This window comes from Copadichromis virginalis, linkage group LG2 (genome assembly GCF_057382275.1).
Source record: "Copadichromis virginalis isolate Kocher_CV1m ecotype Utaka linkage group LG2, C_Virginalis_male_GT1.1, whole genome shotgun sequence".
NCBI lineage: Eukaryota > Metazoa > Chordata > Actinopteri > Cichliformes > Cichlidae > Copadichromis > Copadichromis virginalis.
In genome coordinates, this window is record NC_140619.1 from 24,901,187 (window position 1) to 24,928,214 (window position 27,028).

Here is a 27,028-nt window from a genome sequence, read left to right on the forward strand (position 1 = left end):
CACTGATCCTAACCTCTAGAAAACTGTTTTATTTTATTTTTTTCTGAACACACTATGACAGTGATATCTGTTGTATTGATCTTTTTGGAAAAAATGTGCCATTAAGGAAAACATTTAATCTCCTAAATCCATAGCTGACCAATCAGCATGCATTAGCAGAATGCTAGGATTTGCTATGAGAAAAAAGGAATCATTTCAGACACATGACGAGTACTAGATTTGTGAAACTAATAAATAACACTACTGTGCAATCTTGATCCGTTGGGATTGTTAGGAAAGAGGTGCAGTGATTTATTGAAACATGCAAGCATATGTAGAACTACAGTATATAAGGCAAGAGCAGAGTTTGTGTAATTCCAACAAGCTTGAAAGTCAATATTTGGTATGACCTCCTTGATTCTTCAACACAGCCATAGCCAAGCTTTCTTGTGATTTATTTAGGTAGTCTTCAGGAACTGTTCTCCAGGCTTCTTGAAGGACTTTCGAAGCTCTTCTTTGGATGTTGGTTGCATTTGTTTTGTTCTCTGTCAAGATGATCCCACACTGCTTCAATAATGTTGAGGTCTGGTGACTCATAGTGTTCCATTGTGTGTTTTTCTTTAAAGATGTGCTTTTACTGCTTTGGCAGTGTTTCGGATCTTCATGCTGAAGAATACAAATCTGACAGTACTTTTTTTTCTTTCTTTCATGATTCAATCAGTTTTAACAAAATCCCCAACACCACTGGCTGAAAGGGAGCCCGAAACCATGACAGAGCCTCTACCGTATTATATAGACAGCTGTAGAGGCTGTATTATTCTGGTGTCTTTACCTTACAATGTAAAGCATCTTGAAGTGACTGCTGTTGTGGCATGACTGAAAATGAGTGAAAAAAAGGAAACAAAAAACAAACAAACAGTTAAAACACCCTTCAAAAGGCTGGATAACTATTGCTCAAGACCAAATTACCAGAGAGTCTTTTGAAATAAAACATGAAGAAATGAGGGATGGCTCGACACTGTTGGTACTCTATGCAGTGAGTACTACTGAGCACCCCAGCTGGCATTAACAGGAAGTGAACAGGCTCTGGTGGTATCAGTCTTCATACTTACACAAGCACCTGGAAAGCAAATAAGGGCAGTTGCCTAAAACAAATATTCCACAGTCTATTAAAAGTGTAGCTAGTAAAGTAATAAAAAAGAGGAGGCTGGTTTTGATTTGAAGTTTAATTTTAGTGACAAAAATCAAAAATAACAGTATTCAAAGTCTTCAACAACCCTGGATCTCTGTCGGCACGTTAAATCCTTTGCAGAGTGTTTTATCTGTGAGTGATATAATCTCTGGAGCTACAAAATTATTAGATTACCATTCTAAAAGTATATAAATAAAAAGCAAATGCAAATGGATGACTACAACTCTCATCCTAAAACATTTAGTCATTGTTCTATTGCAACGGGTAGAAAAGCAGAAGGACAGAACCGCCGTGATTGCACATTCTTTTAGGTTATCGCACAGCTGCACAGTGAGATGAATCTATTGGTGATCTTTGACAAGTTTAACCAGAGTGATCTGATAAATTGTACATTTGCGTTCTCAGTTTGGTTTTCATATCTAAATCAATTGTTGTAAACTACAGGTCTCTTAGTTTCTGTGAGAGAGCAAGAAAACAGGGGCACAGGTAAACAAAATGCATCCCTAAGCCAAAAAAAAAAAGAGAAAAAAAAGCAAAGCGATGCTCGCAGGCTCACACTCTTTTTCATCTAGTCATTCTCACTGATAAAGTGTCATAAATGATATGCTATACCTACATTCTACTCATTCAGATTGCTGGTGCTGCACAGTCATACCTAAGAGAGCGTAACAAATAAGGCAAAGCCAAAATTCTCCTCATTATGTTTTACTACTGCAGCTCTGGTCACTAACGGTCACGCCATCCTTCATCCTTTAGGCTTAACAAAAGCAAAACACTACTGTATGACAGTCTCTATTGCTTGCACCCCACACAAGTTGCACACAAGTTTATCAGTCCAGCGTGCATAATGTCTCTCGGTATCCCAGGAGTCCATCTGGTGGGACCAGAATTTGGTTTATCACGTGAGGGGATGTAGAACAGGTTTCTCGGGCATGGCAGTGTAACTGTGTAGGAGTCTTCGTTTCTATCCGTCCCCTCCTACAGTTAGTCCGTCTCCGACTCTACGGCAGTATTCAACACACGTCTGAATGTTATTAAAACAGTCGCGCCTGTTTTTTCAGTTCATTTCTCTTCCACAGAGCCAGCCGGTCAAACTCTTCCACGGTCATACCGAACACTTGGACAAACTCCTCTGGGGACAGGTGGCGCTGGAAAAACACATCATAGCAGAAATTAAGTCTCAAATTCTAGTCATGGTTTTGGGATTTCTTTGGCCGTTAACTTACTTCCAGTCTGGCTCTGTCTACATCTTTGGGCAGCCTGTTGCGCCCTCTGGTGGTGACGATGAGCGACTCATAGGGGTAAATCTGCAGGATAAAGGAAAGGACACATGCACACATTTCAGATACCCGGGTACAAAAGGAGTGGAATTTCATTATTTTAAAAAAGCCTTACTTTGTGTTCTGCTGGGAGAAAAGAGAGAGAGAAAATGAAATCAGTGCAATTGAAAAAAAGCATGTTAGATTAATTGCTTGGCTCTAATAAGGTGTTTTTAGGTCATATTAAATTACCTCTGCTTCCCCAGTTGACCTCGCTGCCACTGTCATATTGGTACTGGTAGCAATCTGCACTCTGAGGCTGAGGAACAGAGTAGGACAGTGAGATTAACAAGAGCAGCGAGCTTCGGGGAATTAACTAATAAAACAGCTTGAAAGCTGGTCGAAGGTAGTAATGAAAAGTGTAAGGGGCCAAAAGAGTTATTTGAATTAAGCCAAATAATATGTATGATAGAATATGTCACAGCTATTCATGCTTTGCCAGGTTCAGTGTGATCTCACCCGCTGGATGCCGTTGCGGCCATATCCCGGTAGTGAAGCTGACTTACAAACAAAATCTGAAGCAGAAAAAAGAAAACACATCAGCATGATATCAGTCTAGCCATGAGCTGCTTAAATGTTCAGTTGTTTTCATGCATTCTAGCGCCATAAGATGGCGCTCATGCCTAACCTAAAACAAAAAATATCTCCAGATGTGTGCAAATGATGCTGGTCGAAGAAGTATTAAAACTAGCAGGAAAAGATCAATAATAAACTGATGCCTTAAAAAAAACAGCTATTTAAATAAATCAGAGCCACATATTGAAACGCTCTGCAGATGAACTTACCGCTATCGGTGCTGTACTGTGACCGAGGAGCTGTAAAATAAACAGATGATACGATTACCTGTTACAAAAAACAACAATAATAAAACAATAAATGCTGCAGCACATGAGCCTAATCTAAATTCATGAAAAACCTCATCAGGGAAAATAAGTGTAGAGCTTTGACATCAATCTGTCTTTTATAGGCTTGACAAAAAGAGGAATTAAAGAAAAAAGGGGGGCAAGTTCCACATTCATCAAGCCCTGCGAGGAACACAAAACATCAAAGGGGCAATAAGGCCAGGGAACATGCAAGCATCTTTTAAAAAACGAGAAAAATAAGATGCACAAGTGTGCAAAAAACACACTACATGCTTCAACATCTAACTGCAACACCCAAGCTTGCACAGTTACAAGCCTTTGTTGCCTTTCAAACACCACCAGCGAGCCGAGTCCCATTCAGCCCCGCTCACTCCCATTTGAGAAGCGGCTTTAATGAGAGATCTTACCGCTCATAAATAAAACAGGATATGGGACACCAGCTGTGAGAGTGAGAGAATCACATAGATGCAGGGGTAGATGGAAGGGTAGATCCACCCATATGGAACAATTTTGGAGAGAGAAAGCAAAGGGAGCAGGAAAAAACCTGTCTGATAGAGATGAGGTGAGGCTGAATGTCAGAGGATAAAATAACCAGTAGCTTATACACTGTATGAGCAGCGAAGTGCGACTATTACAAAGAGAAACAAGTCGGCATGTGACTTTGTGACATCTGGAATTTCAGCACACCTGGTTGAGCACTCTGTTTCAGTTAGCTTGAAATTTTCTTAATCAGTGTGATCAGATATCCCTCCAACACTGACAGGCCACATCTGCCCCTGCCGCTGGCCTACCACAGCTGTTAAGCACACTCATCATCGTTCCATCTCAATACACCACCCAGCCTCCAGCAGCGGCCGTGACCCTCTGTGACCTGCATCCGCAAACCTCATCGCCCTCGCCCTCACAACGCCAGCGACATACTGAGGCTCATAAAAAAACCCTTGTGGCAACATATAGGGCTGTACAGAAAGACAGTCATAAACCTGCTGAAACAGAAGAAACCAGCAGACAAAAGAGGTGGATGTACTGGGGGTGTGGGGGTGGGTGGGATAGGTGGATCCTTACAGCCATTGATGGTGTTGTTGTACGCCGTGGTGCCATAGCTTGTTGTGTTCAGTGTTTCCTTGCTCCCGCTACGAGAATTCCTCGCGCTGCCCCAGGGGTCGTTGTCATAGGAACCAGATCTGGCTTTCATCTCCTCCTTTAGAATCATCCTCCCGATGCCACTCCCAATCTGCGAGGAAAGAGGGCGAGGAGAGAAGCAGAAGGTGGAGAGGAAACAATGAAGGACGCGTTGTAGAATTAAACGAAAGACAGAGAAAGAGAGCAAGAGAAGCAAATAAGGAGGACGGCACAGGCGCCGTGCGATTAAAAAAAGTGCATTTATTTATTTATGGGTGATTTTCTTTCTTTTCTTTTCTTTTTTTTTGAGGTGGGGACTTACTTCAGTGTGACCTTGAAGAAAAGAGAGAAAATTATGAAGCTCTTACTCTTTGAAGACCGTGACTCCAAGTCTCTTCATCTCCTCCCGTGGAGAAGCGTCTTCTCGGCGCCCGATAGGCTGGGAGAGGAAAAGAGATGAAAGAGATTCCCTTTATGAATTTTGCACTTTCGCGGGGAGCACAGCAACAGTGCGAGTAAATGGATAAACATGACAATATGGCTACAAAATGAACCGCTCTCCCATGTGTGCCATCGGTACACTCTGAATAAGTGAAACAGCAGTGTTTCGTACCCCTGGGGGAGCTGCTGTAGGGGTAGTAGTCAGACTCTGACTGGCTGTATGGCTCTGGAGAGTAGGTAGACAGTCTGGAGGATCTGAGGATGTCCTCACTGGTCCTGCTTTTGGTGGCTGCATCCACGTGATTGTCTGTTTGAATTAAGAGAGAAAGAGGCAGAACCAAAAGAACTGGCCTGTTAGAGGAATAGTTTGCCTGTTCAGTTTATGGTCGGGAGCTAGATGGGAAATTATAAACCATTCTTATATCTGTTAGTTCAATATGATTCTGGAGTCACTAGAGCAGGGGTGGGAAATTAATTTTCCTAAAGGGCCACATGAGAAGTCGGGACTGCTGTGAAGAAATACATCAACAAGCTTATAAAGAGAAAATTAATAATGAGGAGAACTGAGTTCAGCTTATTGGTGCGACCCTCAAAAAACAGTCCCGGTTTCTCATGTGGCCCATTGGGAAAATTAATTGCCCACCTATGTTATTAGAGGGTCATCGCAGCTTAGCACAAAGGCTGGAAACTTCACTATGATGACAATCCTCTGGTTTTAGTAGAAACCAGATATAAACAGGATCTTGCAATACCAGAGTGGAGAAATTAAAATAAATGTGGATTATTTCTTGGCTTGCAGCAGCGTACTCCTGGTGTCTATAAACTACAGGAAAGATATGGTGCTTGGTTTCTGAATGAATTACCCAAACTAGATTGTTAATGAGCTTTAGGGCCTTGCGTTTTACAGACCCAGGCTAGCTGCTTCACCCTGCGTCTACTCTTTCTGTCAAGCTAAGCGAAGATGTTTCCTGGCTTCATATTGAACAGACAGATACTTAACAAGATTGGTATTGATCTTCTCATCTTGCTCTCAGTGTGAAAGGAAATTTCCCAACATGTCAAACTATTGCTTTAAGACGGCACGCACCAGCAGCGCACTAACAAAAACATCTTAATGAGCGTCACAAAGACGTACAGCGATGAAGCGCATTCACTCCACAGCTTCACACTTATGATATCCAACGCTCTTGTCAGAGAAGATCAATATTCCGGCCAACGGCGGGAAAATAGCCGGCATTAAAAAGTGAGTTCTGTTACGGCTCAGCCTGAGGCTCACATTCATTTCACGAATGGTGTGAGGCGGCGATATTGATGCCACTCTGCACTAAAGCATAGTCAACGGAAGTCAATGGGAGTGACATGCGATGTAATGTCGCATAGATCGCTCTTCACTCTGTTAGCCATTAGCCATGCCAGATCCAATCCATGGCCCATTGAATTCCCATGTACACGATGCACGACACCAACACATATTCAGAGCAATATTGAACGCTCTTGATACTTCTGTCAGAGGAAGTATGGCTGCACAACACTGAATGCGAAATACAGTGACACACACGCATGAAGACAAATGAACTTCTGTATCTATTCACTGACGGTAAATGAAACAGTGAAAGGAGGGAGATACTTACAGAGGCAAGGTCACCGGGTAAAGTGGAGCAGAAGGTGGAGGGAAGTGAGTAAAAGTGATTGGATGCAATAAAAGAAAAAAAGAGGTGCAAAGATAAAGGGCAACATTATTGGAGCATCCAATGCGAGTGCTTTGCTACCCACACGGAAGGCATACATGTATATGACTGGGTGCTAACTGATTAGTACATAACTGGCATTTGGCGAACAAAGCAAATCTAAAGTACATGTATCTGCTGTGGCCTTGGGTTTACATGGGGTGTGTTTGGCGCTGACACAAGAGAACATGTTAATCAATGGCTATTCAGGAAGACATGAAGCACAGGGATCAATATCACTGATGTATGAGTTAAATGTCATTATTCAAACAAGGCGAGCTAACAAAGGCTGCCAATTACAGTACATGCTACTTTCTTAATCATGTGTAAAGGACTGCGCGAGGCAGCATCGTGACCAGTGATGTACTAATTTTTAGAACAGAGACACTGACGGGTGACGGGAGTCGACACGCTGCTCACTAACTAACCCCCACACACACACATACACGCACAGCACGGAAAAGCATGCGGGACAACAACAGAGATAAGACTGTCCTCAATCAAGAGGTCTTATGACTCTCAGCTGAAAAGGCCTTTAAAATGCAGTTTAATGAAAGAGACTCTGTTACTGATGCACACTACCCAGAAAGTTCAAGCGCATTTAATTGCTGGGCCTTGTGAAAAAGAAAATCCCCCAAAAAACAGCATCTCGTGTTAACCACACCATCATGCTATCTGAACGTAATAAAGACTTTAAACAACAAGTCTATTTGTTTTCTAGAGCTGGAACACTTGTAACAAATGGTTTAAGCCCACATTAAAAAGAAAAAAAAGAAAAGGCAAGGCCGACAAATAAAAGAAGACTCCACAGCAAATCTAAAATTCTGTTACAAAACAGTTTTTCCAGTGCGCTTTGTTCCATTGTTCTGTTCTATTCTGGTGAACTGTGTTGTCCTCAGAGCCCTCTGTACTCAACGCTTCTCACGCCTGAGCAACCTTCACTTCATTCATGGCCCGTTCCAGCACTATTTGCCAACAAGAACCTGTCGGGAGCTGCATATTCATATGCTTGTGGCATGCACACTAAAACATCGCTCTTTTATATTCACTCAGCGCCGCTAATGCGAGAAGTCTGACTGATCCCCTTCCTCAACTTTGGAACGAGCCGCGCAAGTCAAAACTCTATCCCTTTTGTGCTTTTTCTAGCACTTCTAATCGTTGCTGTTTTTGTTTGTGCAGGCTTCGGTTTCACTGAACAGCTGGAACATCGACACTACTCGAAGCTGAATGGCGAGAGGCCGGTAAACACATCTACATCGGGTTAAACAAAGCATGACTAAAACTGACAGAAGGACAGGCAGGCTAAGGCAGGACTAACTGCACTGTACCCGTTCTCTTATAGATGGGAGGCTTCCTGTAGATGTTGGGATCCCCTGTGGCTGAGGAGAGAAAGAGGAGATGAAGACGTGAAACATGGAGGAGTAAAGGAGGAGAGGATGTGAACTACTGCCAGGCGAGGTAGGAGGGATGATTGTAAAGAAAAGTAAATATGCAGTATGAGGGGAAGAATATGCCAGATTGATTATGTGTTGTATAAATATACAACTTTCACATTTTCACACACGCTCACTCCTGAGGAACTTAATATGACCTTTTTTAAAGGACTTCCTTCAGTGAATAATGGCTGATGAAATCTTCTCTGTGAAGTGAAAAAAGAAATAAATAAATCTGAGAGTAGTGTGAATGTGAGGAGATGAGGAGTCCTACCTGGTACATGAAAATGTTTAGGGGGCTGGTTTGTGGTGGGTGTGCTTGGTCGCCCGTCTTGGCTATAATAAGGTGAACTCCTGCCACTCTCAGAGCCTGCAGCCAGCCATGGCCCAATCACAGCGAAGGAAACACGAGCATGAAGGAAGGCATCAGCACATGCAGATGAAAGCCAAACAACTCAAAAGTGTGTTTAAAATTACAAGGTGACACTCAGTAACCTTTCTACTTGTGTAACAACAAAGGTTATTGACTTATCAGCAGCATAGAGGGCTGTTTAGAACTGTAATTAGTAATTACAGCCTCAATGCACATGTGTAAGAGTTAAATGAAATGATAGCCAAGGAGCAACTGCAGCAAAGGTGACAGTCAAGCAGCTACTGTGGCAGATATTTGTCACCAGTACAAATATATTAGGGGCTATTTGTCTTAACTGGTAATGACAGATGGAAATGACAAACACTTTGATCTCTAGTAAAAGGAATAGTTTGACATTTTGCTTTTGTGCAACTAGTTGGACGACACATTTGAGTTTATTCATTGTCTTTATGCTAACTATGTGGCTACAACTTCTACAGGAGCTTCTAATTAAAAGATTATTACTTAGTTGTTATGTGACTTAATGAAGTTTCCAGCAGCTGGTTTCCAAACTTTCTAAAATAGACATCTTACCAGGGTAGCCATAGTGCTGTGGAGAGCGAGGCATGATGGGTGACATGCCTTGGCGACTATAAGTTGGTGAGTCGATGTAGCCGGGACTGGAGCACCGCCTTTGCTTTATATCTAGGCTGTTATAGTCCTAAAAGGGACAAACAAAGCAAGTCAGGTGAAAGACGAGCAAACAGACACACAGCTCACCGAAATGACAACAGCTCACTTGGGTGAACTTGTACTACATTCACTGCTACGTTCAGAGTGTTTACCTGAGAATAGGGAGAGAGAGTCCCAAGTGACTGCAGGGGAGACAGGAAAAGACAATTAAAGTTTCAAATTTTAACGAAATCAACTCATTCAGTTTCTTAGATAACCACTCTGAAGAAGAGGGGCTAAAGAAAAGAAAGTAAGAAAAAAGAAAATAGGGCTTCATGACTTTGTTTTCAGAATACAAATGTAGGAAACAAAAATGAGATTGTAGGACTAAAGTAAATAATTCTGAGAAAAATGTCAGGATGGAAAAAAAATTGTAAATTGTGATTTTTTTCTCAAGATGCTGAACTGAATCTGTGGCTGTAATCCTCTTCCATACCTCTTTCATAGATTTCAAAAGCTGACTGATTAAAACTTTATTGCTCAGTTTCCCAGACACGGAGTCTAGACTACTTTCAGTTTAATTTTTCTTTTCTGTTTTTTCAAAGACCAGGTTTAATCCATTGTCTGGGAAAGTGGCTATTTATCTTCTTTTTAGACTGCAAAATCCAAATGAGGGTTAGCATGCATTATTTCTTGGTTGAAGCTTGCAAGGTTTGCTGTTTAAAACCCAAACCGATCACCTGCAAGCTCTTTCTTCTTGAGAAGACAGATGTGAGAGTGGCATGAAATATAATCAAAATTTTAATCATGAAAACATAATTTCCTGTAAGTATGTTTACATTTAATTGCACATTTGCACTACAAATAACTGGCTGCTATGTAAAAAAAGGTCAAATGTTTTAAACAGTTCACTCATCCACAAAAGACAGTTTGATTGTTTTTCACCTTTAAAAGTACTTCTGTAAACATCACATCAGTCAAATACCAAAACAAATATCAATAATTTCTGGGATTATTTTTCAAAAACAGAAAAAAAATCGAAAACTAACAAAATATGCCCAATCAAACTGCACGACACCGACTTTTGATCTTCCTGAAAACAGACGAGTGACGAGTGCAACGCTGTGTTTGACCTGGAGTGTGTGGCTGCAGTACCTCCCCATAGCTGTAAGTGTCTAGTCTGTCATCAGAGATGTATCTGTGGTACGGCTGGTATGAGGAGGATATGAGGTCTGGCTGTTGGACCTCATATATGGCTTTGACCTTTGGCAGGGCAGCTAGGTCCTTATAATCTAGGATCTCATTCTCCACTCTGGCCTGGAGAGAGGACACACATACACCCACCAAAAGACAGCGCTACAGCAACAAGAGCCGACATCAACCACATGGACAATGAATGAGAACTTCACCAGTGATAGCAAGCAGATCGTGAAACAGTGAGAGCCGTAGAGGGGGGGCAGAGAAAACTTGATGAGGAACACACAGGTACAAACGAACACGCTGCAGGAGCTGACAGCACTATAAGCTGTTGACCTTCAGGATATCAGCATATGTCAGAGAGAAAGCAGAGGAAGCACAGACAGCAGGAGAGAGAAAGAGAGGGAGGAAGCGTGGAGACAGTATGGATGACAAGCGTGCTTACACTGCATTTCCCCCTCATCCATCACTTTAAACAGAAAGGTCATTGATTATGAGAAGAGAGCAGGGCAGGGCAGGGCTGAGCAAGGAGCAGTGACTCCTGCTTGCATGCAGATAACCCCTGACATGCTAATACTGCAGTGATATACAGCAACAATTCAGACAGCCAAAAAGGCAGGACTTACAAGTGCAACTGCTAAGCACTAAACAAAAAATAAGGCCTGGCTGACACTCTGATGTGGTTTTCAGCATAAACACTGCTCAAAAAACTTAAAGGAACACTTTGACAACACATTAGATTGGAGGGGGAGATCATGCTGGATATCTAAACCAACATGGACTCTGTAATGTGTTAGAAACGAAAGGATGCCACATCGTTTAATGGAAATGACAATTATCAATCTACAGAGGTCCGAATTCAAAGACGCCCTGAGAATCAAAGTTAAAAAATGATGCAACAGGCTAGTCCATTTTGATTAAATTATATTCCAGTAAGTCAAAGGGGCACTTAGTAGTTTGTATGGTTTGTATGTTGGGGCAGGCTGCTAATAACATGACAGATGGTGCCTGGAGGATCTCCTTGCAGATCTGGAAGGCACCATCAGGGCATCACTGAGCTCCTGGACAGTCTTTAGATCAGACATTCACGCCAGTGCCATGCTGCAGGTCATTTTGCAGCTTTGAAAGTGCTCATCCTGTTCCTCCTTGCACAAACCAGCAGATATCAGCCCTCCTGATGGGTTAAGGACCTTCTGTGGCCCTGTCCAGCTTTCCTACAGTAACTCTGTCCTGGAACTCGTCCATGCTTTTGAGACTGTGCTGGGAGACACAGCAAACTTTCTGGTACATATTGAGATGCAACCACTGTAGGGTCCAGAAATCGCCTCATGCTACCCCTAGTGGCACTGACCATAACCAAATGCAAAACAGTGAGAAAGCAGATGACAGAAAAAAATATCATTGTCCTCCAGCTGTAAAACCATGCCTGTTTTGAGGGTTGCCACTCTAGTTGTTAATTTCATTAACACTAAAGCAGCTAAAACTGATTACCAACCCCCTCTGATATTTAACTGAGCAGATCAATATCACAGAGGTTTAACTGACTTGATGCTACACTGCAATTAACAAGTGTTCCTTTAATTTTTTTACTTAGTGTATAATGAGTAGAGTGTTTTTTGGTCATTGAATATTGAAAATGAGCATGAAATATCCAGTCAGGTTGAAGACAGTGACACATTGTTTCCACAATTTTGCCATTTGATTTGAAATAAAACTGAAGAGAGAGATTCAGTAAAGGACCGACAAAGCTTTGCAAAAGGAGCAAACCCATTGTTTTGGCAGTTCTTAAGTTCCAGACTTCAGGCGGTCCTTGCAGCCAAAACAGTTTTTTGTCATTAAAGCATTAAAATAATCAGTTTATAAAATGCTTATATGAATTTGAACTTTTGAACCGCCCCCTGAAAACATGGGAATGTGTATAACAATAAATGAAGCAATGCAGTTCAACCCCTTGAGACTAAACGACAGGAGTTCAGTCGCACCGCAGTTGTTTTATTTCAAATCTAATGGGATGTCTGGCACATCAGCAGTGACAACAGAGGTTAAGGACACAGACAAAGTGAACAGGCCAAGGGAGCGAGCAGCCTCTCTTATTTTGTGCTTGACTGTTCAAGCCTAAGCATAGTGCTCGTGATTCTAGTGTAGCAAAGGTGCTTCAAGGGTAGGCTCGGTGGCAGTGTGGCAGCCAAAAGTGACTAAAAGCTGCAGAGTCACAGGTTACTTACACATATAACTCTACTAGGAGAGCCTATTGAGGAGCCCGGGGGAGAGATGGAGGCCTCGGACAGGCGTCTGTGCTGTGGGTTAGAATCAGACAAAGAGGGAGTTAATTCACATAGTGAGGAAGTTTCACTCTATATCTGTGGGCTTCTCTCTGTACCACTGTCAAATGCTCTTAGGACTGTTTCAACTAGTGCTCCGTAAACACAAAGACTGAATTGAAAGTCCAACTCACCCTGAGTCTCCTCTCTGCTCTCGCCGCTTGCTTGCATAACGGGTGCCACACCTCGCATCCTGAGGAGCAAGAGAAAGAGGGCAGTCACACAGTTGCTGGGTGTTCCCCGCATGCCGTGCGTTTTCTAAAATTGGTGAGCACAATCTAAAACATGCATATGTGTGACTACTCAACCTGTCAGGTACATTTCCTCGCCCTCTTTGAACATCATGTTGCAGCGGGCGCACCGAGCGCAGGTTGGATGGTAGTGTTTCCCTCCTGCCTGTGTGATGAGGAGAGGACGTGGCTGAACGTAAATCATCGCCACAAGGATTTTCACAGATTGAGGGCTAATCTAAAAATCGCACCCCGCCTAGCAGAGCAGGTCACTGTTTCCATATGTTTTTTATGCGCTTTATTTGGCCACCGGTAGCCTGAGAAAGTATTAGGAGACCAGTGGATTGCCTGAAGCTGTTTCATCAGCATGCTAGAAACCACCCATTCTCTCCCTATGACATAATTAGAGCAAAGATCCCCGTAGGTCAGTCACATGAGGAAGCATGTGTATGCATGTGTATGTACAATACAGAATCATGTAAGTGAAGGACATGTGAGTGTGAAATATGCCCTTGAACATGCAAGGTGCCTCGAGGGGATAAATCCAAGCACACGGCGCAGCTGAAATGGACACAGAAAAGTGATCACACTCCTGATGTTTCTCACATGCAACCCTGCGGGGCTGATGGCCGAGGCGTGGCCCCATCCCATCACCTCTGCCTTCCCTAAACGCACCATTCGAGAATTTCTATTTATAGAGGCACTGCAGACGAGGAGACCTGAACTGTGTCAGCTGAACTCCCACGGCATGCAAGTTAAAGTGGGTGTGTTTGTGTGCACGGTGAGGTACTTTATATCATTTCAAGCTGCACTGAATCTTCCTGGTGTTCATAAATCGCACGTTTTTACTGGATTTCCAAGAAATCGGTTGCACCTGATGAGCGAGCTCCCTCCAAGAACTCCCACTGTGCAGCAAGACGCTCAGCTGTTTCCGAGACACATCTTAACCGCGCTCCCTATCTGCTCAGGTTACTACGAAAGGGGGAGGATGCAGCACTTCTGTCTGTTTTCCAAGCAGTGGAGCGTTTACTATCGGTGGCCAAACGGTATCAGTTAAACAAATGCTGTTACCATCTCAAATGAGGAACCTCTGTGGTGGCACTAACAGGCTGCTAAATTTATTGCCAAACTGAGACATTAAGTGAAACATAAGAAAGACGGTTTTATGATCCTCCACCCTCCACTTTCCCCCTTTATGTCTCCCCTCCTCCATCTTCTATATAACTACTCATTAAACTAACAACCTTTGGCTGTGTTAAGTTAAAAGGAAGCGCTGCGCTGTGGGGAAAAAAAAAGTCTAATTATCGACACAGATGCAGAGAGATTAATCCGAGTGTTTGACGTCGGACAGCATAAATGAAAACAATACTTTTAAACAGACGTCTGTGCGACTTATTGGTATCTGTCAATGTGCCAATAATCAGCTCCTAAGTTTTTCTTATCCTTAATGAACTGCATTTTGCATATGTAGGGCTACAAACCTCTGCATGAGACTTCCCCTGAGTCAGTCTCGATGCACGCTGCATCTTAAAGAAGTGCATCATTATGTGATCAGAAACTGACAGAAGACCGAATGCAAGCGAGCGCAGATACACATGTTCAGAGAACAAACGACACAGATGCAGTGGGAAAAGAAAGTGAGAGAGAGACTTGCAGCATGAAGGCTGACATGTCCCCATGTCTATAAATAGCCTAGAGAGGCTGACAGTCAGGAACAAAGCACTTTACACCAGCTATTCTGACAGGCGAAGGAGCAAAGGGACAACAAGACCCTGTATGTGCATGTGTGTGTTTGTGTGTGCGTCTGACAAAGTTTTACTACATCTGCTCCCTTTCCTCAAGTCCCCTCAGACGCAAGACGCCCACCAGAGACTCTTCCAAAACATTTAATTAGCATCTGCACTTTATCACTTTCATTATTTCCAGCCCTGCTCTCCTCATTACTCTCCCTTCACTTCTTTCTTAAGCCCAACTCCTAACTCTTTGCTGTAGATCCTTTGCTGCTGACTCCTTCTGCAATCTCTTAAAAAACTGCTTCACTCTGTGCTTTTTTAATCCCGCTTTCTGTGTCTCCCTCTGACATCACCCTTCACTTTTTAGCCTCTGATCTTTTTTTTTAACTCCCTTTTTGTCTCCCTTCTTTTCAAAAAGTTGTGCCTCAGTCTAGTTTTTTTTTTAACCTCCTCAGAGTGGAGGGTGGTTTGTGTTCTCTTTGACCTCAAGTAGAAACAGTCAATCTGCTCGGATGTTCTGTCGGGCGCGCTCGACGTGGTGCAGCTCAATTGGTTTCGGTTTAGTAAAGCTTCACAAAATGTTTTATCACCCCCTCAATCTTAAGTCGGTCACTCCCTGAAGCGCAGCTGGGCTTAAACTCCGCAGAGGACGTGCAACGCGGCCGTTCAATTACGATAACGCTGATTACGCTCCGCGGTTCACTCCAATTTGGATTTCTGTGCTGCTGCTGCGGTGGGATCATCTAATGTTGACATCTGGTTCCGTTCTCACCTCCAAAACCCTTCCACTGATGTATCTGCTGCAGGTCTCACATTTCACCCCATACTGGGCGTGGTAATCTGCCTCACAGTATGGCACTCCATCCCTGCAACATAGAACATATAAAAGAAACTTGCTTGTAGAGTGTCAACGACACAATTTGCCTTGTCTTGGGGAAACGGCAGATAAAGAAGGACAGAGCAGTTGTTGGGCATTTTGTTTCTCTCTGTTTTCCTTCCCTTTACACACTCACTTGCTGATGTACTCTCCAGTGAGGACCATATTGCACGTCCGACATCTGAAGCAGCTGACGTGCCACTGTTTGTCAAGTGCCAGGAGAGACTGACCCTGCTTGATCTCGGCTCCACATCCAGCGCAGTCTGGAGAAAAAAAAGAAAAGGGAAAGGGAGGGAAAGAAAGAGGGACGCAGAGAGATAAGATGTTAAAATGTTGTGGAGTGGTAGAAATTGTAAGAGACAGAGAAAGGCAAAATGAGCCCAAGGACTAAGTGTACATCTTTAAGCACTTTCTGAGCTACTAAGTGCAGTTTTCATCACTGCCACCACCTTAAATAAAACCTACTGTGCTTTTTACACTCCCCTAAGAGGTCCAGGGGATGTGGGAAAGTAACAAAAAGTGTCCGGGTTAAAAAAAAAAAAAGGAGACAGGGAGGCAAAATTGTTAAATTAAAAGTTTTTATTAAAATTTCTATCACTAGTTAAACTAAGAGATACGGGCAAGCCGATAAGTAAGGAATGCAACAAAAAGCAGGAGTTCATCACTAAACTGAAAAGTTCATGTAAATCAAAAAAGGGTAAATCAGCAAAGCACACACTCGTCTCCACAGACCACCACACACAGCTCACTAGCTGCACAACCAGCAAGGTTCTCTGATACCAAAGTTCACCTTTCTCTGGCCTGAAGTACATTAGCTTAATTGCTGATTATACAAGCATCGTTTTTGCCCTCAGAAAGATGCTTCAGCAGGTGTTACTGACCAACAGGAGCGTCGGGAGGCTTAAAAAAGGGTCAGCCCTCTGTTTGTTTGTACTAGATGGAGGCTTGGTTTTAGCTTAACCTTTTTGACCCGCTCTGTTACACAAGAGAGTAAGTCACTCTAGGGACCACTCCAGTCTGCTTCGTCAGCCAAGACAAATTGTGTTTTGTAGTGAAAAACTGCAGTGTGCAGTGCAGGCTGGGTTTCTGGCGTCCAAATCAATCTTAAAAAGTGATTTAGTGGTGATTGTGCTGAGTGTAAAAGGGCTGGGATTTTAGTCCCAGACCGTTCTTCTACTGAGTCATTATACACTTCTGATTTCAGCCACTGGATGAAATAGGTATTAGATCATCTAAAATTACGTACCAATGTTTGTGATAAAGAGCAGCCGGCTATGGACGCATAAAAATGTACAATAAAGAATGCAGGAATGTTGCTGCTCACCACGGCTTTATCTGTGATGTCAAAGCAGTTTTTTAAATGGTAAATGGTATGGTTCTTCTTCACACAACTTGCCTTATTTAGCCATGCGCACCTGGCTCAGACCTTAAAATACATTCAGTTTTAATTTCATTTTTTATATATATAATTTGTTTTTTGGTGAACGTGTGTGAATACACACTTCTCAAAGTGCAGAAATAGCCCCAAAAAAACTTTTTAAAAAGTAACTGCTTATGACCCAAAACATATAGCCTCATCAATCATGTAAGGTGGTGTGTTTGTTATTGTGTGGGTAGTGTGAAAAGAAAATGAAAGGAGTAGGCGAGGGGGCTGATACGCAACAAAGGTGCCCAACAAAACTGGGGAAGTTGGATTCATGTCATACACACTAAGCTCTTACCCCACTGTAATATATCACGTTAAAATCTTGAATGAAATGAATTCGAATCCGCGGTTAATTACAGCACTGTGTAAAAAATCTTATGTCGCCCCTCATTTCTTTATATTTTGCTTCCACTGGTGTATGCATGTCCAGGTTGTACCCCGCCTCTCGCCCTATGACAGCTGGGATAGGCTCCAGCGCCCCCCGCGACCCTGAAAAGGATAAGCGGAAGCGAATGGATGGATGGATGGATGGATGGATGGTGTATGCATGAGAAAACTTTAATAATTACTTAGCTCTGTTTTTTTTCTTTTTTTCCCTCTAAGAATTCTGCAAACTAAGCGTTTATTTACCTTCTTAAATATCCCGATCGTTATGCAAAATGAGGCAGTGCATTAGTGCGTGTGCCCTATTCCGTCCACACACACTGCATCCTCATAAGACAGAGTGATGAACATGTACCTGGGGAGCTGTTCGATTTTTATTCTGCTGAATGGAGCAATTTGGGGAGGACTGTTGTTCACTGCCTATACGCCATCTGTTGTTACTGCACAGCCACTGAGCAGCAGACTGCTGTCTGTATGCTATGCTTAACAAATGATTCACTATCAGTCACTATCCTGCTGCTGTATCATAGTAATTTGTCATTTTAAATAACGAGAAGGAGAAAAATAACTTTACTAATAATCCCTCTGGGAAATTCCTGCATAACAGTTGTGGAGGATTCGCAGAAGGAGGAATTACGCATATCTGAATGAACTGAGGAAGGAGGAGCTCTCTGTGACCTTCGCTGAAATATTCTGTCATTATTAGGACTTTTTCTGAGTGGGCTACTCTTGCCAGCAGGATGACTGTGCAGACTGTGGGAGACTTCCAAGACAGAGCTTAAACACCAACTCCTCTCTGCTACTGCATGTAGATCATCCAGCTCTGGTACCAGGAATAAACCAACCATCTTAAAAAAAAACTTTAGTCTCTACTTCCTGTCATTCATCCTCAGATTTTATCATAGACTGTAAAATAAGATGGATGCAGGTGACATCACCTGTAGGTTTCGAAAGTTCTGTTATGAAGCATCTAGATGAGCGTTAACACCTTTGCCAGCTTGGTCTAACTGCTTGCTCAAACCATGACAAACCATTAGCCATTAGTGGTTTCCTACCACAGATAATCCTAAATTTTAAAACACAGTATGACTGAGATTAAAAAACAGACCACATTTTTTATTCAATCTGACTCGAAATGAGTGACTGACTCAGCAAGAGCTTGTTCACAAGACACAGTTCGTTAGGACTGGAAGTCTTTTTGTAGTTATAGCTATCGCCATCTGGTGCCCTTCAGATAGAATGTGAGATTAAAGCACTTTGACATTAACTTAATGAGTCTTTAAAACAGTCACAAACCCAACATCACTAAGGCTAGATTCATTTTTTATATGCAGTCAAAGATCTAGTAACACACATGGTAGCAGGCTCATGATTCCTGTTAATAAACAACTGTGAGCATGCAGTGAACAAAACCACTAAACCCTGTATGTTGGAAATTGGCAGGTGGATTATGTGTCTGTTTGTGTTGCATAATTCTCAGCTGGCAGATCAACGCGGCAGGTCACTCCGCTGATTTGACAGACACACGATTAGCTAAATGAGCAAAGTAGGCTTCGTGGACATGTCGCATTAGCTTTAGCGCACCGTAGCGCCTGGTGGCCCTAAACAGAACGGACAGAGCGGGGTGGGCGCTGGACTTACGGCTGGGCCCGTGGATCTTGATCGGTTCATTTGACTTGACAAGTGTGTGGGAGCACTGCTGGCACACGCAGTCCTTTCCACTGAACGTCACCCTGTCTCCGATTGGAAAGGGTTTACTGAGGAGGCAAAAAAAAAGACAGACAAGAGAATTAGAAAGCGGAGCACAATGGGCGTTAAAACGCCTGCAGTAATTCTGTGTTTACATCCAAGTCTACTGTATTCATTGAAATAACAAATGGGTGCTGGCAGAGACATGATTCGGTGACAGACAGGCCATAATCCTGCTGACACAAGCTGAATGCGGTCCGACATCCTCTATGAAACTGAAAATACATTTTCATTGCACAACAGTTTGCAAATGAAAATACATTTGCAAACTGTTGTGATGATGAGTTAATAGGATGCTGATTGTTACAGGAGCACCTGGCTGCTCTGTGATTAAAGAGGCGATAATGCGACAGGCTTCTGAAAGGAAAACTGGCTCTCTCAGTGAGAATAAAAACTTATTAGGGAGACTTTGTGGAGCGCATACTAATTTTAATTGCCTATTGCTCTCTCAGTCTAGCCATCCAGCTTGCCCTCCCTACACTGACGCCACCAGGTCACCATTTTCAAGGCTTCAAAGAAAGAAAGAAGAGCAAAAACATGTGCCTGCTGACAGGCGGAGAATATGACAACCAGGCAACACCAATGAAATCAAATTTGCCACATCACGATGCACTGTTTTGACTCGCTTTCCTCTCTTTTCAAAGGAGACAGATTGATTTCCTTATGACCAGGGACGATATGAGAATGAATGGGGAGCTAAAAGGCTTAGAGAAGGCTGTGTAAAAAACATAGATGGCAGTAATCCTTTTACTCCCCCACCGAGCCCTGGAGCCGGAGCCAAGACCCAGAGGGAGGCTTGAGTCTCCAGTAGAGGCCCCAGTCAGCACACATGAGTGCAGCACATCCATGTAGTCACTTAAAGGTGCTCAGACCATGTATAAAGTCTTCTCTCTCTGTGTGTCTTTGCTAACAACATATTCGAGACTTGCTCCTCTGTGCATTTATTTTATTCACAAAAGGGCACCATCCAAACATGAGAGCTGAGCTGCAGATACACAAATTATGCAACAAAAGCTATGGTAAACACAAGCTGCTGGAAAGTGATTTCACTAAGGCTTTATTTAGAATGTCACTCTTCGGCTGTTCCAGAGGTTAACTGCACATTTTAAAATTCAGACATGTGTCCATGCGAATATTTGTGTCCAGCTCCAAGCACGACAGACTAAATCTCTTCTACATGTCTGAACATAACATTCACATTGTATAGTTCAGCAGAACGAAGCACCAGAAATGCTGTGATGGTGCAGAAAAGCATCTCCGCGCATTTGTGACCTTGTCTTTACCTGTGTGTTGCTCTCACTCCCTCAAGACACTCTTGCCTTGTCAGCCCTTTGCAGCGCTTTAAAAATTTACTCTGTTTACATATTTAATGCTTTCTTTTTCTTAACTGGCCAAAAAAGTAAAGCTATTTCTGGCTTTAGGGGTATGTCCTCTTGCTTTGATCACCACTGCGTTAAAAATACGTTCACGTGTAAAAGTGAAACTTGCATTCGGACTCCATTAAAGCTGAAGCAGTGATGACAAAGAAGTCAAAGTGGAATAATGATGAGGAGACAAAGGAAGAGAGGGCGATGTGGCTGATGATTAAAGAGCGCAAAGATTATTATTTGTGAATAATGCGAATGACGAAGAAGAAGCAAGAGCAAAGGAGGTGCGTCCAGAAGGAAGACAGGAGTGAAAGATGAGGGGAAGAAAGGACGTACAAGATGGAACAGTCAGCAATGTGACAGGGGGCAGACGGAGCACGAAAGAAGAGATTCACCCTTTGGCTTCTTGCTGTCTCTTCTAGTTTACTCCACATACACTGACAACACATACACACACATCACTGTCACTGCCAGCGCTGCTCCACTGCCTGTCTCTGTCCTGCTGGTATCATTTCAGTTTTTTGGGAGGGGGGGGGGGTGTTTTTTGTCTTTTGCCCACAGCTGCTGGGTCAGAATGTGTGTTTATCAGGCAATGTCAAGCAGATACCCGACAACAATCTCTACTCTACTGGAAGACGATACTATAAGTAAGCTAAAAGGCTGCTCGCTTATTCACAAGGAGGCGCCACAGCAGGTAACTCTGCATGTTTGATTTGTCAGATTTTTTACGCCCTGATGCCCTTCCGAACGCAACCCCGCAAGGGATTTGTGTCTTCTCCCAGGATCAAAGCAGGGATCTTTCGCTTGTTAGGGGAATGTGTAAACCACTACAATATGATTTACTCTGGATACTGTTAGTAAAGATCCTTATAATGTAAACAACACATTAAAAACCAGTCAGCAAGTGAGAGGGTGCAAATGAGAGACAGCATGCTCTGAAGCGAAAGCGAGGGACACGGTTAAATAAAATAAAGAAAGGAGCCAACATTGATGCTGAGATTTCATTCTGAAGGAGCTTCACATGAACACTGATGGAGTTCATAGGAGAGATGACCTACTTTTACTAAACCTAAATGTGCGATACACCAGGTCAGCTTTCTATCTTTCCTACACTTGAGCTTTCCAATCACACATTTGCTGACATTCAGAAGATGAATCATGAGTTAATTATTAAATCCTCCATGAAAAAAGTCAGTCAATTAGCCAATTCTTGTTTTTTAAGATGCAACTTTTGCTGCGTCACTTCAGGTCTTGAGGCTGAAAATAGTGACTCATAGCCGAAAAGTAAAAAACAGTCATGCGTTTCTTATTCAGTGCCTCCACAATCTGTTTGCTATTTCCCGTCGTCTCTATCATGCTGTTCTCTAACAAATTACTAATGAAGTCTCACAGAATAGACTGAGAAAAGCACAGATACTCTAAAGAAGTCAACCGGCAGGTCTCACATATCTTTTGTGCAATACATAAAGCAGCATGCTGAGTGCATGCTGCAAATAGTAGCTACCAATAACAATATTATACTGTTTATTTGTTATAATCCTACATATCCAATTCCAAGCTAATCCAAAATAACTAAGGTAACTGTTGCATAGGCAACTTTTAATCACATGAAATTTGTTTATTTATAAGGAACCCCATTAGCTTCCACAACAGTGGTTGGTAGTCTTCCTGGGGCCCAAGCCATCAAATACAATCAAATAAAATGTTACGCAATAAAGTCGATGGAAAATATCCACATAAGTGATAATACATTTTCTGTTTTGCAATAACTGGTTAACATTGCCTAGCAGATGAGGACAGCATTTTGCCGGTAATGAGCCAGACATTGTTATGTCATTTTGAATCGGTGGAAACCAAAGCAGAGCAAAAAGAGACTCTGTATCATCTTTACATCTTCCAAAGTGGCCAAATATAATATAATATAATATAATATAATATAATATAATATAATATAATATAATATAATATAATATAATATAATATAATATACATTTCTCAAGATAACTACAGCGCAACCTAGAGCACAATTTGGGTGAAGGGCCATTAGGTGATCACTGTGTCCATGTTTTGCCAAAAATACACTAATACTCTAGGAGGAGTGACAAATTGTGTGCAAATGATGAAAGTGACCTTGACCTTGGGCAAACTGTGGGTGAAGGCCCCTTAAATGGTAAATGGCCTGTATTTGTATAGTGCTTTACTTAGTCCCTAAGGACCCCAAAGCGCTTTACACTACATTCAGTCATTCACACACACATTCACACACAGGTGATGGCAAGCTACATTGTAGCCACAGCTGCCCTGGGGCGCACTGACAGAGGCGAGGCTGCCGGGCCCTCCGACCACCACCAGTAGGCAACGGGTGAAGTGTCTTGCCCAAGGACACAACGACCGAGACTGTCGGAGCCGGGGCTCGAACCAGACACCTTCCGATTACAAGACAAATTGCCAACTCTTGAGCCACGATCGGTCAGATAAAATTCTGACCACTACTGTAGGACGACGAGCAATTGTTATGACTTTTTGTGGACAGATGGACGGAAGTCATCAATCACTTGACCTAAAATTCATATTTCAGAATAAAGTTCTTGCGCTCTTCTTTAGTCTTTTGGGTGCACATAAACATCATCAGAATACATACTTGTATATAGTATTGTGTGTGTGTTTTGAGAAGGAATATACATACCTGCAAACACTGCAGACAAAGCACTTGGGGTGGTACGTGCGTCCCAGAGCAGAGACCACTTCTCCCGTGATGAAGGTGTCACAGCGGTCACAGCGTGTACCATACAAACGCTGATAGTCTGCTGTACAGATGTATTCGCCCTTCTTCTGGAAGAAGCCAGATTGTGCTAAATCACAGTTACACACTGTGGACAGAATGGTGAGAGACAGGAAAAGTGGGCCATTGGAAACAGTAAGGCATACAAAACAGAATTCTATATGTCTGTTTTTATTTCTATTTTTGGTTTTCCGCTTTAAGAGAACACATTTTTCTTTATCTGTCATCTGCTCTTTTTCTCTGTTTTGTTCCTCTACCAACACATGTTTTTTTTCAGTCAGCACGTTTTTCATTCAGTCTGAGCGCCCTCCTTTTTTACCTGTTTGTGTGTGTATACGTGTGCTTGGTTGTGCTGTGTGTGTCTGTTTGTCTTCACACACGGCTGCTAGGGAAGTTATTCAGTTCCAGACAGTGGTGAGCCAATTTGCAGTGATGGGAATATAATTATATAATCAGTGGAAAAGTCATTTTGTGCTAAACAATGTGAAGAAGGAGACAAAACAACAAACCACAAGCTCCCAACATCATCAGGACATCCACTACGGTCTCATTACATTTCACTGGAGAAGACATCAACATTTCTTGCTGTGTATGCACAAGGTAAGTGCTCAGTTTGTGTATGTGTTTCTATATATTGTGGATCCTAAGCAGACAGTACGTGCTACAGCCCTTTGCTGTGTAACTGAGAGGGAATTCCAGTGGGTGTAACAATATAGCCAAGAGGCATTTTCACAGATCAGCGGCCGGCGTGGTCTCTAGTTTCTTCCTATGCAGTTAACCAACAGAAAAGGCTGACAATTACTGGAACATCTGACTGAAAAAACTATTATTACCTGATACATATTGCACTAATAAAGGTCATTAGAGAGGTACTTGTATAAACATTTTGGGTTTCTTTTATTGTTTTAGCCAAATGAGAAATTCTTGAAACCAACATAAAGAGTATTTAAACCTTTGCCAATGCTGAACTTCACCCTCTCTTTCGGCATTATAGCTTTGACCCAGTAATTACTCATTTGCTGACACGGGCACTGTAATTAGACTTCTGTATAGTATACAATTATCATGTAACATAGCAGCAACCACTATAACAGTTCAGATGGCAAAGCTTCAGATGGAGCCAGCCATCATTCTTATCTAAACACTTCTCACTAAACATTGGTCTAATATCAAATAGGGATCTTTTTTCTACATTCATAACAAAACCTGAATCGAAACCTGATGTTTTTTTCCCCACATTTCAGTGTGAACACATGTCCATACACATCAGACTGAACTCAAAATGTCAGTTTGCATGTTTAAGGTTGGTAATGTCACAAACCATAATTTAATTCTAGTTGAATTTCATGCCTCAGGCTGTTTGTAGAAGTCTTTCCTTGCTGCTTTATAGGCTCCCTTACAGAATCCATATGTGTATCCCCAAAGCAAGTGAGTTGTGTGCTTATATGCACATAGCAAAGGAGTGGTAACTTAATTCATTATTCATAACAATTGATTATTTCTGACTCAGAGACTCAGTGTACAATCTGTGTTTTTCTATATCTTAGACCTTTACAGTCATGTGAAAAAGAAAGTGACTTTATGCAGTTCTGTGCATAACGGAAAAACTAAGTAAACCATTACTGCTTCTACAGGCCTCAAGAGGTTAAGTATCACCAGATTTCTTCTATATGCACTTGAATAGGTGATCATATATCAAGTGTGACCTCCTCTATGAAACCAGAAGTTGTGACAGTTTGCTGTTTAGGAGCATTCAGATGTGTCTTAACACAATCCCTAAATCTTCCCATCGAGAGGTCAGACTTTGCAATGCTCAGTGGAACTGGAAAAAACAAAAGCGCTACATCTCAGACTTTACAGACCTCAGTTAGCATTTTAGATCTTAAGTTTCATGACAGTACAATTTGGACCTGGGCACACAGCCGTTACTGAGCTAATCATGAACTCCTCTTTATGCCAAAGTATTCTAGACTCAAATGTGAGGCCATCTGTCCTATAGCTGAAGCTTTACTGAAACTGGATCATGCAACAGGACAGTGATTCCCAAGCACAGCAGAAAATCTACAACAGACCACCTGAAAATGAAAGAAACAAGGTGCTACAGTGGCACAGTCAAAGTCTAGACCTCAATGCTGTGGTGCATAAACAAACAACTGCAAACCTCAATGAACTGAAGCATTGTTGTGAAGAAGAGGGGGCCAAAATTCCTCCAAAACAACAATTATTCCAAGTGCTAAAAGTGGTTCTACAAGATACTAAATCATGACGTGTAGTTAATTTTCACAGGAGTGCATAGAGTCCCGTGAAAGTAGCTAATAACATGTAGCAGCAGTTAGAAAATAAACAAAACCCATCCTCCAGGACGTTAAGTGACTGTTAAATTATCACTACACCTAGACAGAATATTCAGTGTTTATGATGTCAGGAAATTATGTATTAAAAACTATATCAACACCATAAGCAGTAGGTCTGAGCTGGTAAGTATTAATAAACTCTTTTTGACATGATATTGTTATGGTGCTTGTTCCATGTGGAAACATCACCTGCTGAACACAGAGACTCTTGCATAAATGACCTCCAAAAGACAGGTGAACTTGTGGTGTTGTTGGACCAGAGCAGACTCTGTGCAGAAATACATCACATGTCCCTGGTGAAGCAGGAGGTCTTGCAAGCAATGGTCAGTGAGTTAGAAACACATCCAGCATTTGCCTCCCATGTTTCTAAATTTGAACTCCAGTGTGTGTGTTTCTGTGTGTGTTTAATTTTCACTCAGATGTTTTAATCAGCCGATGATGGAGCGGTGGCCTACCCAAGATGTACCCTTTGTCCTATGACAGCTGGAATAAGCTACAGCCTCCCACCACGACCCTGACCTCAATAACTGTGAAAAAAAAATAATGCATTGAAATATGAATGCCATGATGTTATTTTGTGAAACTCTGGATGCATGAGAAACTCCTGTGTTTCTACACTGAAGCCAAATCACTGACTATCATCATCATATGTAAAGGAAATATAAGCTTTAGGGAAAATCAGTAGGTTAACAGTATCAGGTTAACTGCTGCTAAATGACTGCCACAGTAAATAAATATCTTCATTTACCAAGGCATCACTCTTCTTACGATGGAATGAATCACCTTCAATACCAATAACTTACTGATGTAAAATGGATTTATACTGGCCACATACTACAGACTGCTCTAGGCAGTACTTGGCTCCCTACAGCCGCCCAGTTTTCAATTTTTGTTGGCAGGCTGAGAGTTCACAGACATGCAGACATACACATAAACCCTTCAAAGGGGCTCATTTAATCTCAAGCTGTTTATGAGTGGAGCACATTGACTTAATGGTGTAATAAAAGATCAATGGGCCCTCACTTAAAAACAAAACAATCTCCCTCAGGAGGATGGAGACACATAAATCCATCCCCGATGAGGTGGCACACTGCGTATGCAGAGATAGCATGACAGAACTGGACAGCGTGCACACTGAGATGCGATCGCAGCAGATCTTTATCATTTTGACAGGTCATTGGCATTGAGGCACAGTGGGTGCAGATTTGCAGTAGAGGAGCATAAGAAGATCCATAAGGAGATCCACAGCTCTCAGATATAAAATAGCTTGTTTATATAAATGTGTGTGTGTGCCTGCGCCAACCACATTTCCAGAACCACTGAACAATGGCACATAGCTTCAAAAAGTGCCTCGACTGCATTTTGAGCCAGACTTACTAAGGCTCTTACCAGAAACCCAAATCACAGGCTATCCAGTTCCTTTACGGAAAAAAGGGAATGAGAGGGTAAATATTTCCACTCTATTAATGTTTTCACCATGGAAAAAAAAATCATTGTGTCTTGAAATG

At 42.2% G+C, this 27,028-nt stretch overlaps 1 protein-coding gene across 4 annotated transcripts in view; it reads right to left on the reverse strand.

Moving 5' to 3' along the window:
- Positions 1 to 1,190: 1,190 nt before the first annotated feature.
- Positions 1,191 to 27,028, reverse strand: part of ablim3 (actin binding LIM protein family, member 3) — a 47,658-nt gene continuing 21,820 nt past the window's right edge. Inside the window, exons 3-23 of one of the 4 annotated variants that reach the window (XM_085474909.1) lie at positions 23,071 to 23,254; positions 18,910 to 19,025; positions 15,595 to 15,721; positions 15,354 to 15,447; positions 12,927 to 13,014; positions 12,753 to 12,811; positions 12,523 to 12,594; positions 10,256 to 10,417; positions 9,274 to 9,303; positions 9,023 to 9,149; positions 8,351 to 8,446; positions 7,972 to 8,022; positions 5,089 to 5,205; positions 4,844 to 4,914; positions 4,419 to 4,587; positions 3,276 to 3,305; positions 2,950 to 3,005; positions 2,683 to 2,749; positions 2,567 to 2,574; positions 2,398 to 2,478; positions 1,191 to 2,319 (exon numbers count right to left, since the gene is read on the reverse strand). In XM_085474909.1, coding sequence (XP_085331035.1) covers positions 2,206 to 2,319; positions 2,398 to 2,478; positions 2,567 to 2,574; positions 2,683 to 2,749; positions 2,950 to 3,005; positions 3,276 to 3,305; positions 4,419 to 4,587; positions 4,844 to 4,914; positions 5,089 to 5,205; positions 7,972 to 8,022; positions 8,351 to 8,446; positions 9,023 to 9,149; positions 9,274 to 9,303; positions 10,256 to 10,417; positions 12,523 to 12,594; positions 12,753 to 12,811; positions 12,927 to 13,014; positions 15,354 to 15,447; positions 15,595 to 15,721; positions 18,910 to 19,025; positions 23,071 to 23,254 — 1,919 coding nt within the window. In that variant the 3' untranslated portion in view covers positions 1,191 to 2,205. Of the gene's footprint in view, positions 2,320 to 2,397; positions 2,479 to 2,566; positions 2,578 to 2,682; positions 2,750 to 2,949; positions 3,006 to 3,275; positions 3,306 to 4,418; positions 4,588 to 4,843; positions 4,915 to 5,088; positions 5,224 to 7,971; positions 8,023 to 8,350; positions 8,447 to 9,022; positions 9,150 to 9,273; positions 9,304 to 10,255; positions 10,418 to 12,522; positions 12,595 to 12,752; positions 12,812 to 12,926; positions 13,015 to 15,353; positions 15,448 to 15,594; positions 15,722 to 18,909; positions 19,026 to 23,070; positions 23,255 to 27,028 lie in introns of all 4 variants that reach the window. The other 3 variants (XM_085474899.1, XM_085474925.1, XM_085474917.1) reach the window with 3 other exon arrangements.